The sequence below is a fragment of the Chlorocebus sabaeus genome, chromosome 25 (genome assembly GCF_047675955.1).
Source record: "Chlorocebus sabaeus isolate Y175 chromosome 25, mChlSab1.0.hap1, whole genome shotgun sequence".
Classification (NCBI taxonomy): domain Eukaryota; kingdom Metazoa; phylum Chordata; class Mammalia; order Primates; family Cercopithecidae; genus Chlorocebus; species Chlorocebus sabaeus.
The window spans coordinates 24,423,198-24,437,279 of NC_132928.1; the positions used below are offsets into that span (position 1 = coordinate 24,423,198).

Genomic DNA, 14,082 nt, shown 5'->3' on the forward strand with positions numbered 1-14,082 from the left:
GGAGTGCAATGGCACAATCTCAGCTCACTGCAGCCTCTGCCTCCAGGGCTCAATTGATTCTCCTGCCTCAGCCTCCTGTGTAGCTGGGACTACACGTGTGTGCTACCGTGCCTGGCTAATTTTTGTATTTTTCATAGACATGGGGTTTCACCATGTTGCCAAGGCTGGTCTCGAACTCCTGAGCTCGAGGCGATCTACCCACCCCTGCCTCCCAAAGTGCTGGGATTACAGGCATGAGCCACTGCACCCTGCCTGGATTTTCTTTATACTATATTTGATGGCTAGCTGAAATTGTTTAATTGTTTGATTTTGGGTTTATTTGTCCCTTTCCCTCTACTGGATTGTAAGCTACTTAAAGGCAGAGACTGTATCTTTCGTATTCATCCTCTGTGAGGTGTTGAGTAAGTATTGGTTGAATGGATGAAGGAACGAATGAATGTTTCTTAGCAAAGCTTCACTAAAACTTGATGTGGTGGGTATCACTGTGTCCATTTTATGGATGAGGAAACTGAGGCTCAGTGAGCTCAAGTCACACAACTAAATATTAGCACTGGCTGGCATTTCCCAGGCACCAGCATAAAATGGGCAGGCCTTTTATGCTGTACCTCTTTCATCTCACTTGTTCCCTACAGCAACCCAGGAGGGCAGGACTATTATTACCTACATTTTATAATTAAGAAACTGAAACACAGAAACACTAAGTAACTTGCCAAAGCTCACATAGCTGAATGGGTTGGGTTACACAGATCTGATTGATTTGGTTTCTGTTTTTTTTTCAGTGCAGCAAATATTTACTGTGTGCCAGACATGAGACAAGTCAGAGACCCTGCCCTCTGGCAGCTCTCAACCCTGTGTCTCATCTCCTTTCTTAAATCTCTGAGTTCTCCTACTTAGACACTTGGAAAACCAAGGAAAATTTGCTACAGGGTATGTGCGTGTGTATTTGGAAACACCTATACTCAGAGCTCTGAAAGCCACCATTAGCACGTCCTTGGGATGTCCCCTGCCTCCCTGGGCCCCTTACCTTGCACGGCTAGCTCGGCACTGGCGTAGATGGTACCGTGCTTATTCTCTGCCACACACTGGTACATGCCCGAGTCCTCCAGGCTCAGCTTGGAGAACCGCAGGTCCCCGGCCAACACCTCCACCCGGTTCTGTGCAGAAGAGCCCAGAGCCCAGAGCCCAGGGGGATCAGGACCACTGGAGCCACAGGGAGGAGGGGTTGGCAGGGGTGGGGGCAGTGGAGACTCTAGGCTGATAAACCCTAGAGGATATGGCTCGTATGTCCAGTCCTCCCTCAGGGCCACCTGGAACCTCGGATGCAGATTACCCAGGCCTCCCCAGAGCTGGAAGGGTGAGGTGATCCCAGAGCTGGAAGGGTGAGGTGATCCAGTCAGGACCACATCACTTCTTTTGTGGCTGGATTGTGCCTGGATCCAGGCCCAGCCTGTGGCCATGGGACTGGGATGGGAAGAAGTCCTCAGGTGGTCCTAGGACCACCCTTTGGCACCCTAATTAGCCCAGAGGGCTACTAATGGTGCAGGGGAAGTTCTGGGGGGTGAGGGAACCAAGTGAGCACAGGACAGTTGTGTGTGGGAGGAATCCCACGTCTCCTACCTGGGAGGCCAGAGGCTCCCCGTTCCGCAGCCAGCGCACTGTAGGCCGGGGCTTGCCGGCGGCTGCACAGCCCCAACGCAGGTTGGAGCCAATGTCAGCTTCTGTGTCCGAGATCACTTTCAGCCACTCAGGCTGAGCTGTGGGAGCCCGGAAAAGAAAACCTGGCATGAGCTAGGAGGAGCTTCCAGCTCATTAAAAGGAACAGAAAATCAGGGCAGCAGTACCTGTGCCAGACAGCAGAGGGTGCCATCAGCATTCCGGGACGGAGAGGACAAGGAGGAGGGGGCAGGAAGAAGGAGGCACAAGAAAGCTGGCACTCTGTGGTTGTGCCAGTGGCTGCTTTCACAACTTAAATCGTTCTGGAGCCTCCTGTGTGCTTTCTGCACCCCTGACTGAAGCTCTGAGCTGACCACAGCACTAGCTTCTTCTGGTCCCAGACTCAGTGCAGTCCTAGGGCAAGCAGGCTCATGCAGGGGGCCTCTCAGTCTCCTCCCTGACTTTTGGGTCTGTTTCCTTGGGGACAAGGGTGAAGGCAGGAAGGGGGGTCGGGAGGGGTGGAGAAGGTGTCCCTGGCTCTGTACCCTGCACGATGATGCGGCCCTGCACGGTGTCTCGGCCCTTGGAGTTCTCCGCCTCACACTCGTAGGTGCCCTCATCCTCAAAGCTGACGCTGGGGATCTGCAGGGTGGGCTCAGCTGTGGTCCACTGTGGGGACAGGGAGCCGTCCACTTTGCGCCACTTGATCCGGGGTACAGGGCTGGCAGGAGAGACAAAGCCAGAGGGTGTGGGCTAAGCTGGGCCTACCCCTCCAGTGCCCACAGCTCCTCATACCCAGACTCTCAGGCCCTCCTGAGATGCTGGGCCTGGGAGGAACAGAGGGAGAGAGGGTGCCTTCTGGCTGATCCTCACTCTCTTCTCCCAGGTAGGCTCGGAGCACACGCAGGGAAGGGGCAAGAGGCAGGGCTCCTCTACCCATCCGTCCTGCAACACCCTCGAGCCAGTGAAGCTGGGCTTCTGCGGGGTCTGCACTCTGAAGCTGGGTCTGCCCTCCGCCACAGTGGCCTGTGACCTGGGTCTTTATGGGTTCTCTTTTCCGTTGCCTCTACGGGGCAGGCCTTGCCCCTACTTTTCAAAGGGACTTTAGCTATTGGTAATCTGTGCACTAAAACAAACTGAGGTATCAGTTTTAATGGGTTAATATATTCCTCTTCCACATGCTTTTCTTTTTTTTCTTTTTTTTTTTTTTCAGATGGAGTCTCGCTCTCTCCCCCAGGCTGGAGTGCAGTGGCGTGATCTCAGCTCACTGCAAGCTCCGCCTCCCGGGTTCACGCCATTCTCCTGCCTCAGCCTCCCAAGTAGCTGGAACTACAGGTGTCCACCATCACGCCTGGCTAATTTTTTTGTATTTTTAGTAAAGACGAGCTTTCACTGTGTTAGCCAGGATGGTCTCGATCTCCTGACCTCGTGATCTGCCCCAAAGTGCTGGGATTACAGATGTGAACCACTGTACCTGGCCCCCCTTCCACATGCTTTTCATGTGGATTTTCTGGAAGCCCAAAACTTCCCACAAGGCAAAGATTATCCCAGGTAACCACAGGAGATAGTTGAGGGAGGAGGGGCCAAAGTACAAATCACATTCTTTCTTTCATTCTACAAACATTTATTGAGCACCTGCTGTTTGCTTAGCCCTGTTCCAGTGAATCCTTCTAGGAGTGCAAGAAAGAGAACGCTTTCTGTTGTGATTCTCAAATAGATCACTGTTAACGTTCACGGAACACTTTCCTAAATTCCAGGCACTGTTCTCAGCACCTCACATGTATGAACTGATTTAATCCTCATGACAACCCTATGAGGTGGGTACTATTAACACCACCATAAAGAAACTGGGGCACAGAGAGGTTAGGCAGTTTACTCAAGGTCTGCGGGTGGCAGAACTGGGATCTGAACGAGGCAGACGGGGTTGGAGTCTGTACACTGTGCTGCCTGCCTCCAGCCTTGCGTGTTACTCAAGCTGTCTGAGCCTGCCATGTGCTGCTGGAGGACCAAGTGATTCTGGCTGTGGAAGGCCCCTGGCACATGCAATGCCTCACCCAGAGAGTTAGTGTCCAGTGAGTGGTGGTCGATACCCACTGTGTGCCCAGTACTTTGCTAGACCCTGTGAGGGACACCAAGATGACAGCCCTGACTCTGCCTGCCCTCACCCTGGGGTCACCTGTGCCCGCAAGAGACTGCCCTGGTACCCCTCCCTTTTCACACTCACTTCCCAAAGGCAAAGCACTCCAGGGTGACCTGCTGCCCCACCAGTGCATAGGTCTCTGCTGGGAACCGGGCCTTGATGCTGGGTGCAAAGAGCCGGGTATCTGGGGAGAGAGAATTTTACAAATCAGATGCAGATGACTCCAGGTCAGGTGCTACCGTGCTTGGGATCTCAGCACCTTTCAGAGCCAACTATGTCTTGGCAGCTGTGTGGAATCTCCCTGAGGCCTAGGGCAAGGTCCTGAGGATTTGAAGCAGGAGGATCTGGGGGTCCAGGGCCTGGAATCAGTGCCCTGCAAGCCGATCTTCCAATTTCCAAAGGAAAAACCCTTTTCCCAATGCCCGCTGACCCTTCCAGTTCCCTCCCTCCCGCCATGCCTGGCCGAGCCTGACCTTCAGCAGCCAGGTTGAGCTGAGCAAATTTGCTGAAGACGCTCTTGGTGGAGAAGTCCATGTGGCTGGTGGCCAAACAGGAGTAGTTGCCCAGGTCTGAGGCATTGGTTCGGGCAATGTACAGATTCCCTGTGGTCTGGGACACGAAGTGACGCCCGTCCGTTGGGATGAAGTTGGGGAACTCGTTGAGGAGCCAGCGGTAGGACAAGCCTAGGATGTGAGGAGTTTGAGGAAACCAGGGGGTGCCGGGCTAACAGGACCACTCTGGGTGGGACCCCAGCATGCTGGTGGGGTTCTGCAAGCCCTGTCCTGACAGCCACCATGCTCTGAACTGGGGCTAAGGGGAGACCTAGAGGGAAGAAGTGACTATTCCTGCCCTTAGAGAGCACTAAGTCTGTCAGGGATCACAGCCCTCAGGGACCACCCAGTTTGAAGGTGGAAGCAGGGCACAGAGATGGAAAATGACAGACCTGTAAAGAAAACACAGATCATTTAAAATTAGGGTCCCAGGGATGGGTGCTTCTAAGGGTCATTTCCAGGGGTCACCTTTTATTCCATCCTCCTTCTGCCAAATTTCTGGTAGCCCTTCCTGTGCCCTCTCTCACCGTGGCCCAAGGTCTGGACTCACCTGGGTAGTGGGCAGGTGGGTTACAGGGCAACATCACCCCCCAGCCTTCATGAGTTTTCACTGGGTCTCGCTCCTCCTTGGAGAATTCCTGCAGAACTGGAGGCAGAGACCAGGGGCTCAGGCACTGTCCTTCTGGCCTGTGAGCCCCTCCCTGACTCATCCTTCACGGAGAAGCAGCAGTTCACTAAGGCATGTCATATGAGGTCAGGAAGGCCTGACTTGAGGGTGTCACTTGTCCTTTCTGGGCACTTTCTCCTAGCCCCCTCTCCCCCTCCTGCAAAGTGTCTTGGTCCCCTGCGGGTCTCACAGCCGAAGCGGAGGATGGCCTCCCTGCTGACAACGGTGCCCACTGGGTTGGAGGCCAGGCACTGGTAGACCCCGGCATCCTGTGCCTTGGTGGGGTTCATGATGACCAGGTTGCCCCCCACTAGCTGGTGACGGGAACCTGGCTCCAGCTTCATCTCGGTGCCATTCATCTTCCACCTGCAGCAGGGGACAGAGGAAGGGGACCTCTGAGTCCTGCCTGGTGGCAGGGCTGATGAGAGGGAAGGTTCAATGGCTGCCCAGGGCCTCCCAGCACCCGCTGCAGAGGCCTTACCGATAGGTGGCTGGAGGGCTGGCCCGGGCGCGGCATGCCAGCAACACCTGCTCCTCCGTGGACTCCTCTGGGAATAGCACACTGAGGGGCTGGTCTTCAAAGACAGGCCCAAAGGTGGTTGGGGATCCCAGGGCTGAACTCCAAGCTGCAGGTGATGACACCACCAGAGGCCTCAGAGCCTGGGCCTGGCCAGAGCCTGGCCTCTTGGGCTGCGCTGTCCAGTAAAACTTTCTCTGATGATGGGAATGTTCCATTTTCTGCACTGTTCAATGTGGTAACCACTAGCCACATGGGGCTATTGAGCATGTGACATGTGGCTATTGCGACTGAGGGACGACATTTTACATTTTATTTAATTCATTTAAATTTGAATTTAAATAGGCTGGGCAGGCCCCATCTGGCCATATCAGTTCAGTCAATCACCCATCCTACACTCAGGTATTGAGCACCCGCTCTATACCCAGCACTGGGCTAGAGACTGGCTTGTAAAAATGATTAAGACACAGTCCCTCTTCTTCAAGGGGCTTGTGGTCCAAGGAGGGAAACAGGAAATTGGCAGTGCAAGGTGGCAAATGCCATAAAGTTTAAGGTGCTGGGGCCTCAGAATGGAAGCAGTTCTACCTCTCAGGGGGCTTTCAAGGGAGCCTTCCAGAAGAACTGATCTGTGGGGTGTGAGGTGCATGAGACATTGCCAGCCACAAACATGCAGAGAGGATGTGTGTCCCTGGAGCCTAATACCCTTACCGGGGCAGTGTGGACCCGAAGCCTGGGCCTGGGGACTAGACTGGTCCTCTACTAGCCGTGGGACTTTGGGAAAGTTATGGAACCCTTCTGAGCCTCAATGTCTTCACCTGTGATATGAAAAGAATATGAATTCACCTCCCAGGGTCTGCGTGAGGATTCAGCCAGACAAAGCCTTGGAAGGTGGCAGGCAAGCAGATGTCTGCTGGAGCCACGTGTTGGGTGGGGACTTGGAAGAGAAGGTGGGTGGAGGGTGGGCAGTTTGCTTTGATGGGTGGAGGGTGGGCAGTTTGCTTTGATGGGTGGAGGGTGGGCAGTTTGCTTTGATGGGTGGAGGGTGGGCAGTTTGCTTTGGTAGGTGGAGGGTGGGCAGTTTGCTTTGATGGGTGGAGGGTGGGCAGTTTGCTTTGATGGGTGGAGGGTGGGCAGTTTGCTTTGGGAGGTGGAGGGTGGGCAGTTTGCTTTGATGGGTGGAGGGTGGGCAGTTTGCTTTGATGGGTGGAGGGTGGGCAGTTTGCTTTGATGGGTGGAGGGTGGGCAGTTTGCTTTGGGAGGTGGAGGGTGGGCAGTTTGCTTTGATGGGTGGAGGGTGGGCAGTTTGCTTTGGTGGCAGTTTTATATAATTCCAGTATCACAATTCAAGAAATGTTCAGAAAGGGAGTGACTTGCCCATGGTCACCCAGCAGGTCTGTGGCACAGACAGATCAATTCCTCCCGAGCTTGGTGGACCAATGAGTGCCACACAGGCAAATGGGGCAGACCCCTCTCTTCATGCATCATTGTCCTGCTGCAGGGCAGGGCAGGGGATGAAGAGCCACAGATTGGCCAGACATCGCACCTGCTTTTCGACAGGGCTGGGGTGAGCTCTCTGCTGACTGCTGAGGCCAGTCCGTTTTGCCTCTGCCGTGTCAGGCGGGAGCCAGGCTATCCCTAATTGGCTTCTACCTCTTAACACAGCTGATTTCAGGCCTTCCTTGGTGGGTCATGGGGAAAGGGATCCCCATTAACCAATTAGCTCCTTTCCCGGCGCATCCAGCCATCAGTCCTCTTCCAGGGGTAGGGGGTGGCCCCATGCTGCAGCTGAGGCCCAGTCCTGGCCCCCTGGGAGTGAGGGCAGCTGCTAAGCAGCTCTCAGAATGAGGTAGGAGGCAGGGTCCCAGAAATGGCCCGGTGCAGGCATCCCTCGTGCCATTCTCCCTCACTGCCGCCCCAGGCCTCAGAGGCGGAGGCGGCGGGCGGTGACGGCATCATCTCGGCTGGAGAGCCCAGCTTAATCCCAAGTTAATGATGGTGGTGTAGGGTAGGAACCCTGCCCCAGCTGGCACTGCTGGGAGGGGGGGCAAAGGAGGGGCTGGGAGGCAGCCGGGCTGCTGGGAACCACCTCGTACAATAGCAGCTTCCAGGAACTCTGGGTGATGGCGTGGCTGAGTGGGCTTGGGTCACGTTGATACATTCAGACTCTTTCTTCCTGAGAAACCTTTCTCCTCTGCTCTCAGCCGTCCACTCACCCAAATATTCACATACACGCCCCTCTGCATCTCTCACCTCCACACATTTTCTTATATGCACACTCATATCATACATAAATTCGTATATATGCACCTCCCTAAGCTGCTCAAATGGCCAGATACACACATTTACACACACATCCATTTCCCCCCGACACACAGCTATAGATGGCCATGGAGACTTTTATATATAATCCATGCATTCATAATAATAAAAATAATAATAAAAATAGGTGCTATCGATGGAGTGCTTACTATTTATCCCATACCACGCTCCATATTTCCTTCTCATAACCTCTTTACAAGATAGGTATTGCCATTTTCTTATTTTCCTGATGTGGAAGCTGAGAGTTAGAAAGCTTTAATAACTTGCTCCAGATCCCACAGCTTGAAGGAGCAGATCTGGGGGTTTGGACCTTGGCCAGGCTGACCCCACCACCAGCATTCTTAACCCCAGTGTCCCTGACTCTTGACCTCTGTTTCCCGTCAGAACCACCAGAGGCCCTGCTCCATCTCACAGATAAGGAGTCAGAATCTTTCGGAGTGAGGCTTGGGAGTCCAAGTCTTAGAAAATGCCCCTGGGCATTCTGCAGGGAGGCTGGGGTATGAGAGCTGGTCGCACTGTGCTGTGAGACTTTCTGGACACATTCATTATCCCCAGCATAGCACCACCTCCATGCAGACACCTCACTCATACCTCCAGCCTCTCAGCCATCCATATCCACAGACACCCTCACACACCCACACTTACCTCTTCAGCTACATACACACCCACCCACACATGAGCCTTCCCGTGTGTGTGCTTACACATGCACACACAAAAACACACTCTCTGCCTGTAATCCCAGCACTTTGAGAGGTGGAGGCGGGAGGATCACCTGAGGTCGAGAGTTCGAGACCAGCCTGGCCAACATGGTGAAACCCCATCTCTACTAAAAATACAAAAATTAGCCAGGTGTTGTGGCGGGTGTCTGTAATCCCAGCTACTCAGGAGGTTGAGGCAGGAGAACCACTTGAACCCAGGAGTCAGAGGTTGCAGTGAGCCGAGATCACACCACTGCACTCCAGCCTGGGTGACAGAGTGAGACTCCATCTCAAAAACAAAAACAAAACCCCAAACAACAACAACAACAACACACACTCTCCCAGGCAAGGCCAGCCCTTCCTTATTCTTGTTCCACATCCTCTCTGATTCTTTTCTGATGCCCTGTCATGGTAACTGTTCCCCCAAACACAGGCATCAGAAACCTTGCAGAGGAAGGGAGTTAGAGAGATGAGAAGGTGGAGGGGGATCCTTGATACTCCTCCTTGCACTGGAGTGCCAGGAATCCACAGCTATATCCCGAGGACAGGGCAGCAAGAAAAGCCCAGAGCTGAGGCACCTTCCGAGGAGGCGTGGCGGCCAGCGATGGGATTTGCCACTCCTGTCTCTCTCTGGAGCTCTGGGAGGTGGCAAAACAGATCCCAGCCCCTTGGCCATTGGCTTCGTGTGTCTCTGGGTCTGAGGACCTTGGAGGCTGTCCGTACCCCTTTCCTTAGATGGTGTGGATCCAGCACTGAGGTGTCCCTGAGGGAGGGGATGCTAGAAGCCTAGGTGCCTCCCCTCTCCTCCTTCTGGGGTTGGAATCTCCTGCTCTGTGCAGTTGAGGCTCCCCATCCCTGTAGCTCTTCCCAGTCTGGTGGACCCTGGGACAGGTAGCGAGGCCTGGAGGGCTAGGTGGCTCCCCCCACACTCTGAGTCAGCCCTGTTTCCCAGCAGCCTCACTGACTGAGCCGCAGGACTGGGAAGCAGTGAGGACAGAATGAGAACATCTGAAAGTATGCCAGTGGAGTCCTTCCCTGGTGAGACAAAGGAACTGAAATGCACTGGCTGTAGCCTTCCAGGGGGTGTGGGGTGGGGGAGGTGGAGTCTGAAGTGCTTAGAACTCCAGGACCATGGAGACTCCCACGGGGATGTTTAAGGAGAAAAGAAGCATCTATTGATCTGGGCTGAGGGTCAGGGTAGAGGCCAAGCAGTGGGTCCAGCAGACCCCTTAGAGCAGGAGGTGGCTGGAGACCTCCCTCTTGCCCTAGGACAGACCAGCTGCCTGGCTCCTCTGGCCTGACATGCTCGCCAGAGTCCAGCTGGCCTGTGACTCTCAGCCTGCCCTCTTCACCCTCTCCTTCCCCTCCTGCCAGTGTCCCTCTGCCTCTCCTCCAAGCTGGGAGCTCCCCTGGGAGGAGAACCTGCGCTCCCTCCTCTGCCACATCTCTTTCCAGATCCTGTTCTATACTTGATCAATTTGCTAGGATGCAGCATTGCCTTAATAAACCCTTCCAGTGTTTACTGGGATTGGCCGCTGTCTGCTCATGTCAGGGGACTACAGAGCCCTGTCTGGGAGAACGTCCAGCAATGATGGAAATGTTCTGTGCTCTGTGCTATCCAATACGGCTACTGAACATTCGAATGTGGCTAGTGCACCTGGGGAAATTATTTTTAAAATGGAATTGAATCTGAGTTGTAGTAGTCCCATGTGGCTATTACCTTCCATATTGGACAGTGCAGCCTTTGAGGCTGCAACTCCGGGTGATATTATGGAGATCTGGGCATGCCATCGTCTTGCTGTGTGACCCAGGGCAAGCCACTCACGCTCTCTGGGTCATTCTTCCTTCATCTATAACACGGCAAAGACATATTCCCTTTCCTCCTAAACTCAAAGGAAAGGTAAGATCTACAAATGGCAAATTTTAGCAAGGAAATGGCCTCAGAAATCTAGCTGCTCCTACAATGCAGTCAATGATTTCTGTAATTGTCACCCAAATCATAGCAAGGATATAATGCTATAATCATGCCTGCTAGGCTTCAAAGCCCAGATAAGCCTTCTTACCTGAAGAGGAGACAAGGGCCACAGCAGCTACCAGCAGCAGGTGTGGCTTCCTCCTGGTGGCTGTCCCCATGGTGGATGTCCGGGCAGAGGTGGGGATCGGAGGAGAAGGGCCTCAGCTCAGCTTGGGGACAGCCCAGCTAGAGGCTGAGAAGGACCTGAGGAGGCAGACAGACAGGAGGGCTCTGAGCTGAGGAGCGCCCCTCCCAGCTCCAGGCACATCTGGGTCTCCAAAGCTTTTACCTCCGCCTGGGGAGCTGCCGGAATTGCCCAAGCACTAATTCTCCCCAGGGTCCCAGAGGAAGGGGCTTGGCTATTACCAAGAAGCTCTTCCTGGGGCTGAGTGCCTCCTACTGGTCCCCTGGGAGTCTGGCTCAGCCCTATACCCCCACCCGCCCCCACTCCAGCCAGCGGGGTGCCGCTTAAGAAGTGAAAGCGGAGATTAATTGGGAGGTAAGAACCCACCTGCCCTCTCGCCCGTCAGCTCTTGAGGCGAGGTTGGAAGAGAACAGGACCCTTGCCTGGGTTGGAAGTCAGTAACGTCTTCCTCTGGCAGGCGGGCTTGGGGCCGACTTTTCCCCTGCCTCTTCCCCTCAGCTGTCTGGGTGGGGGCTAATAAACCCCTTTGGGAGCTGCCTTAAGTCTCCCTGTCTTGTTTTCCTAGCAGTGAGGAGGGGTCTCACTGATTTGTCCACACCCTCTTACCAGCGGAGTCATAACCTTGGCCCCATTAGCAATGCCCCCAACCAGATGGGTGAAGGGGCCCAGCAGGCTTTCTGGGTCAAAAGAGTTAACGCAGATCCCAGAGGAGCCTCCCTCTTTCACAGAGATGAGCTGAGGCTTGGTTCAATCCTTGAGCTCTGGAGAAGAACCTGTTCCCTGTGGCTGCTGAGAGCAAGTCAGACACCTGTCCCATCAGAGACATGGGGCCTCCTCTTGGGAGGTGAGGGCAGGGGCAGAGCCAGCCTCCCCGTTCACTCCCAGTCCCTGGGAGGACTTTCCTAGTTCAGAGGGGAGTGTGGAATGTCAGGGGCCTGCTTTCCAGTTACTGGCTATCAGAGTGAACCTGGGTCACTGGGCTCAGAGCCTCCACAGGGATCAGCGAGCCTGGCTGCAGATTCTGCTGCTCTGCTCTGCCTGCCCTCTTTGCAGAAACCTAAGAGCAGCGGGAGGGGGTCAGGGCTTGGGGAGAGAGCCTGGCTGGGGGCCCTTTTGCAAACTGCCGACAAGACCCCTCCCATCTCTGGATCTCAGTGTTCCGCCTCTGGTGATGCCACCAGAATGCAGAGTGGCCAAGTGCTTGGGAATGCTGTCCCCTGGATGGGGACCCGGGTGGAGAAGGAAGGCTGCAGAGGACCTAAGATTGCTCCTTGGGCCTGTGCAGGGGCTGAAGGCCAGTGCAAGCTCAGGGTCTGCCCTGTCTCACATCACACTCTAGTCCCTCAGGAAGAGAGCTCCCGAACCCCTTTAACCCTCCACATCTGATCACCCCACAACCTTTTCCTGCCTCTTTCACAGCCACAGTTGGCACCCAAAGGAGCCTAGGGGAAGAGAAGGGAGAGGTGGCCCCAGGGCCTGTCAGGAAGAATATGGGCAAGGAAGCCAAGAAGCTGGGTGTTTTGCAGAGGGCAGGGCGTTGGAGCAGATGGCACTCTCTCCTCCACCCCGACTGCAGCCTCATATCCACTTCCCACTGACAGGCAGGGTGCCCAGGTGCCAATTCTCCCTGAATACCTGTTCCTCCCTGTCCTTGCCACTCTCAGTTCCAGACTTGAACTGAAGACATTCTGCACTTGCAACCCCTCTGACATTCCCCCAGCCCATCTATCTCCATTCTCCCGTAACACCCTTCCTGGGCAAGGCAGTCTCTCCTGCAAGGCCCTGTCCATGTCTCACCCCTGCCGGGAAGTGCCTAAGATGCCCCTGTCTGCACAAAGAATTCAGTTCACTCTGTTCTTGACTACACCTTTGGTACCCTGCCTGTGGACCTGTGTCCGTCTCCATTAGAAGGTTCTCAGCTGCCCAAGGGAGTGATTGTGTTGTGTTCATTTTGGTATTACCTACGCCTAGCAAAGTACCTGGCACATCATAGTTGTTACTTGTATGTTGCATTTAACTGGTCAAGAACAACTGTGATTATATGCCTCCAGGAGCCAGTGAACACATGCATGGGCACACGTGATGGGGTTCATGCAGATGCTCCTTGACTTACGATGGGGTTACATCCTGATAAACTCACCAAAAGTTGAAAATATCGTAAGTCGAAAATTAATTTAATACACCTAATCTACTGAACATCATAGCTTAGCCTAATCCACCTTAAATGTACTCAGAAGGCCGGGCACCGTGGCTCACGCCTGTAATCCCAGCACTTTGCGAGGCTGAGACCGGTGGATCACCTGAGGTCAGGAGTTCGAGATCAGCCTGGCCAACATGGTGAAACCGCATCTCTACTAAAAATACAAAAATTAGCTGGGCATGGTGGCAGATCCCTGTAATCCCAGCTACTCGGGAGGCTGAGGCATGAGAATCGCTCGAACTTGGGAGGCAGAGGTTGCAGTGAGCCATTGCACTGCAGCCTGGGCAACAAGAGCAAAACTCCATCTCAAAAAAAAAAAAAAAAATGTACTCAGAACACTTACATTCCCCTGCAGTTGGGCAAAGTCACCAAATACAAGGCCTATTTTACAATAGCATGTTAAGTATCTCATGTAATGTATTGAATACTGTACTAAAAGTGAAAAACAGAATAGTTGTTGGATACTCAAAGTATGGTTTCCATTGAATGTGTATTGCTTTTGCACCATCGTAAATTTGAAAAATTGTAAGTCAAGTCACTATAAGTCAGGGACAGTCTATATATACTTGACAGGGCTGACAGGTCTTCTGTGCTTTCTGGGGGCAACCCCAAGGCAAACTCTCCCTTTCTCTTTCTCTCTCTCTCTCTCTCTCTCTCTCTGTCTTTCTCTCATACACACACACACTCAGAGCTCTAGGGTCAGCACGGTATCTGGTCAGGGGAAATCACAGACATATGTCCCTGGATGCTATACAAATGCAGGGAGTCATCCTCAGAATAGAGAGGTGTTGGGACCTTCCAGGATTTGAATCTGATGAACAGGAGTTGTTAATATTGACTTCATCTCTGAACAGCTTCGTGAGCTTGGACAGGTTAATGCCCCTTGTGAAGACTCAGTTTTCTCATCTGCAAAGTGGAGATCATAACATGCACTTTACAGAGTTATTTGGAGGGTTCCATGAGGTGCTAGAGCGCCTTGCAGTGGTTTTCAAACTGCTCTGAAGTCTTGGGGCTGTTTGCACCTGTCTCAGGGCCACCATGGGAGACTAGCGAGAGAGCATGGGGCTCCAGACTCCTTCCCCGCTCCAGCCAGAGCAGCTCCACTTGTATCTGCTTTATATACAGGACTTTCCTATGAAGTTCCCTTTAAACAAAGGACTTCATGGCTCCAAAAAGTT

The 14,082-nt window shown here is 53.7% G+C and overlaps 1 protein-coding gene across 2 annotated transcripts in view; it reads right to left on the reverse strand.

Annotated features, from left to right (window-relative positions):
• CNTN2 (contactin 2) overlaps positions 1-14,082 on the reverse strand; it is a 35,375-nt gene that overhangs the window by 14,710 nt on the left and 6,583 nt on the right. The window contains exons 2-10 of one of the 2 annotated variants that reach the window (XM_007988767.3): positions 10,609-10,763; positions 5,493-5,637; positions 5,202-5,377; positions 4,895-4,990; positions 4,267-4,476; positions 3,878-3,977; positions 2,199-2,374; positions 1,618-1,754; positions 1,025-1,154 (exon numbers count right to left, since the gene is read on the reverse strand). In XM_007988767.3, coding sequence (XP_007986958.2) covers positions 1,025-1,154; positions 1,618-1,754; positions 2,199-2,374; positions 3,878-3,977; positions 4,267-4,476; positions 4,895-4,990; positions 5,202-5,377; positions 5,493-5,637; positions 10,609-10,678 — 1,240 coding nt within the window. In that variant the 5' untranslated portion in view covers positions 10,679-10,763. The remainder of the gene's footprint in view (positions 1-1,024; positions 1,155-1,617; positions 1,755-2,198; positions 2,375-3,877; positions 3,978-4,266; positions 4,477-4,894; positions 4,991-5,201; positions 5,378-5,492; positions 5,638-10,608; positions 10,764-14,082) is intronic. The other variant, XM_073011567.1, reaches the window with a different exon arrangement.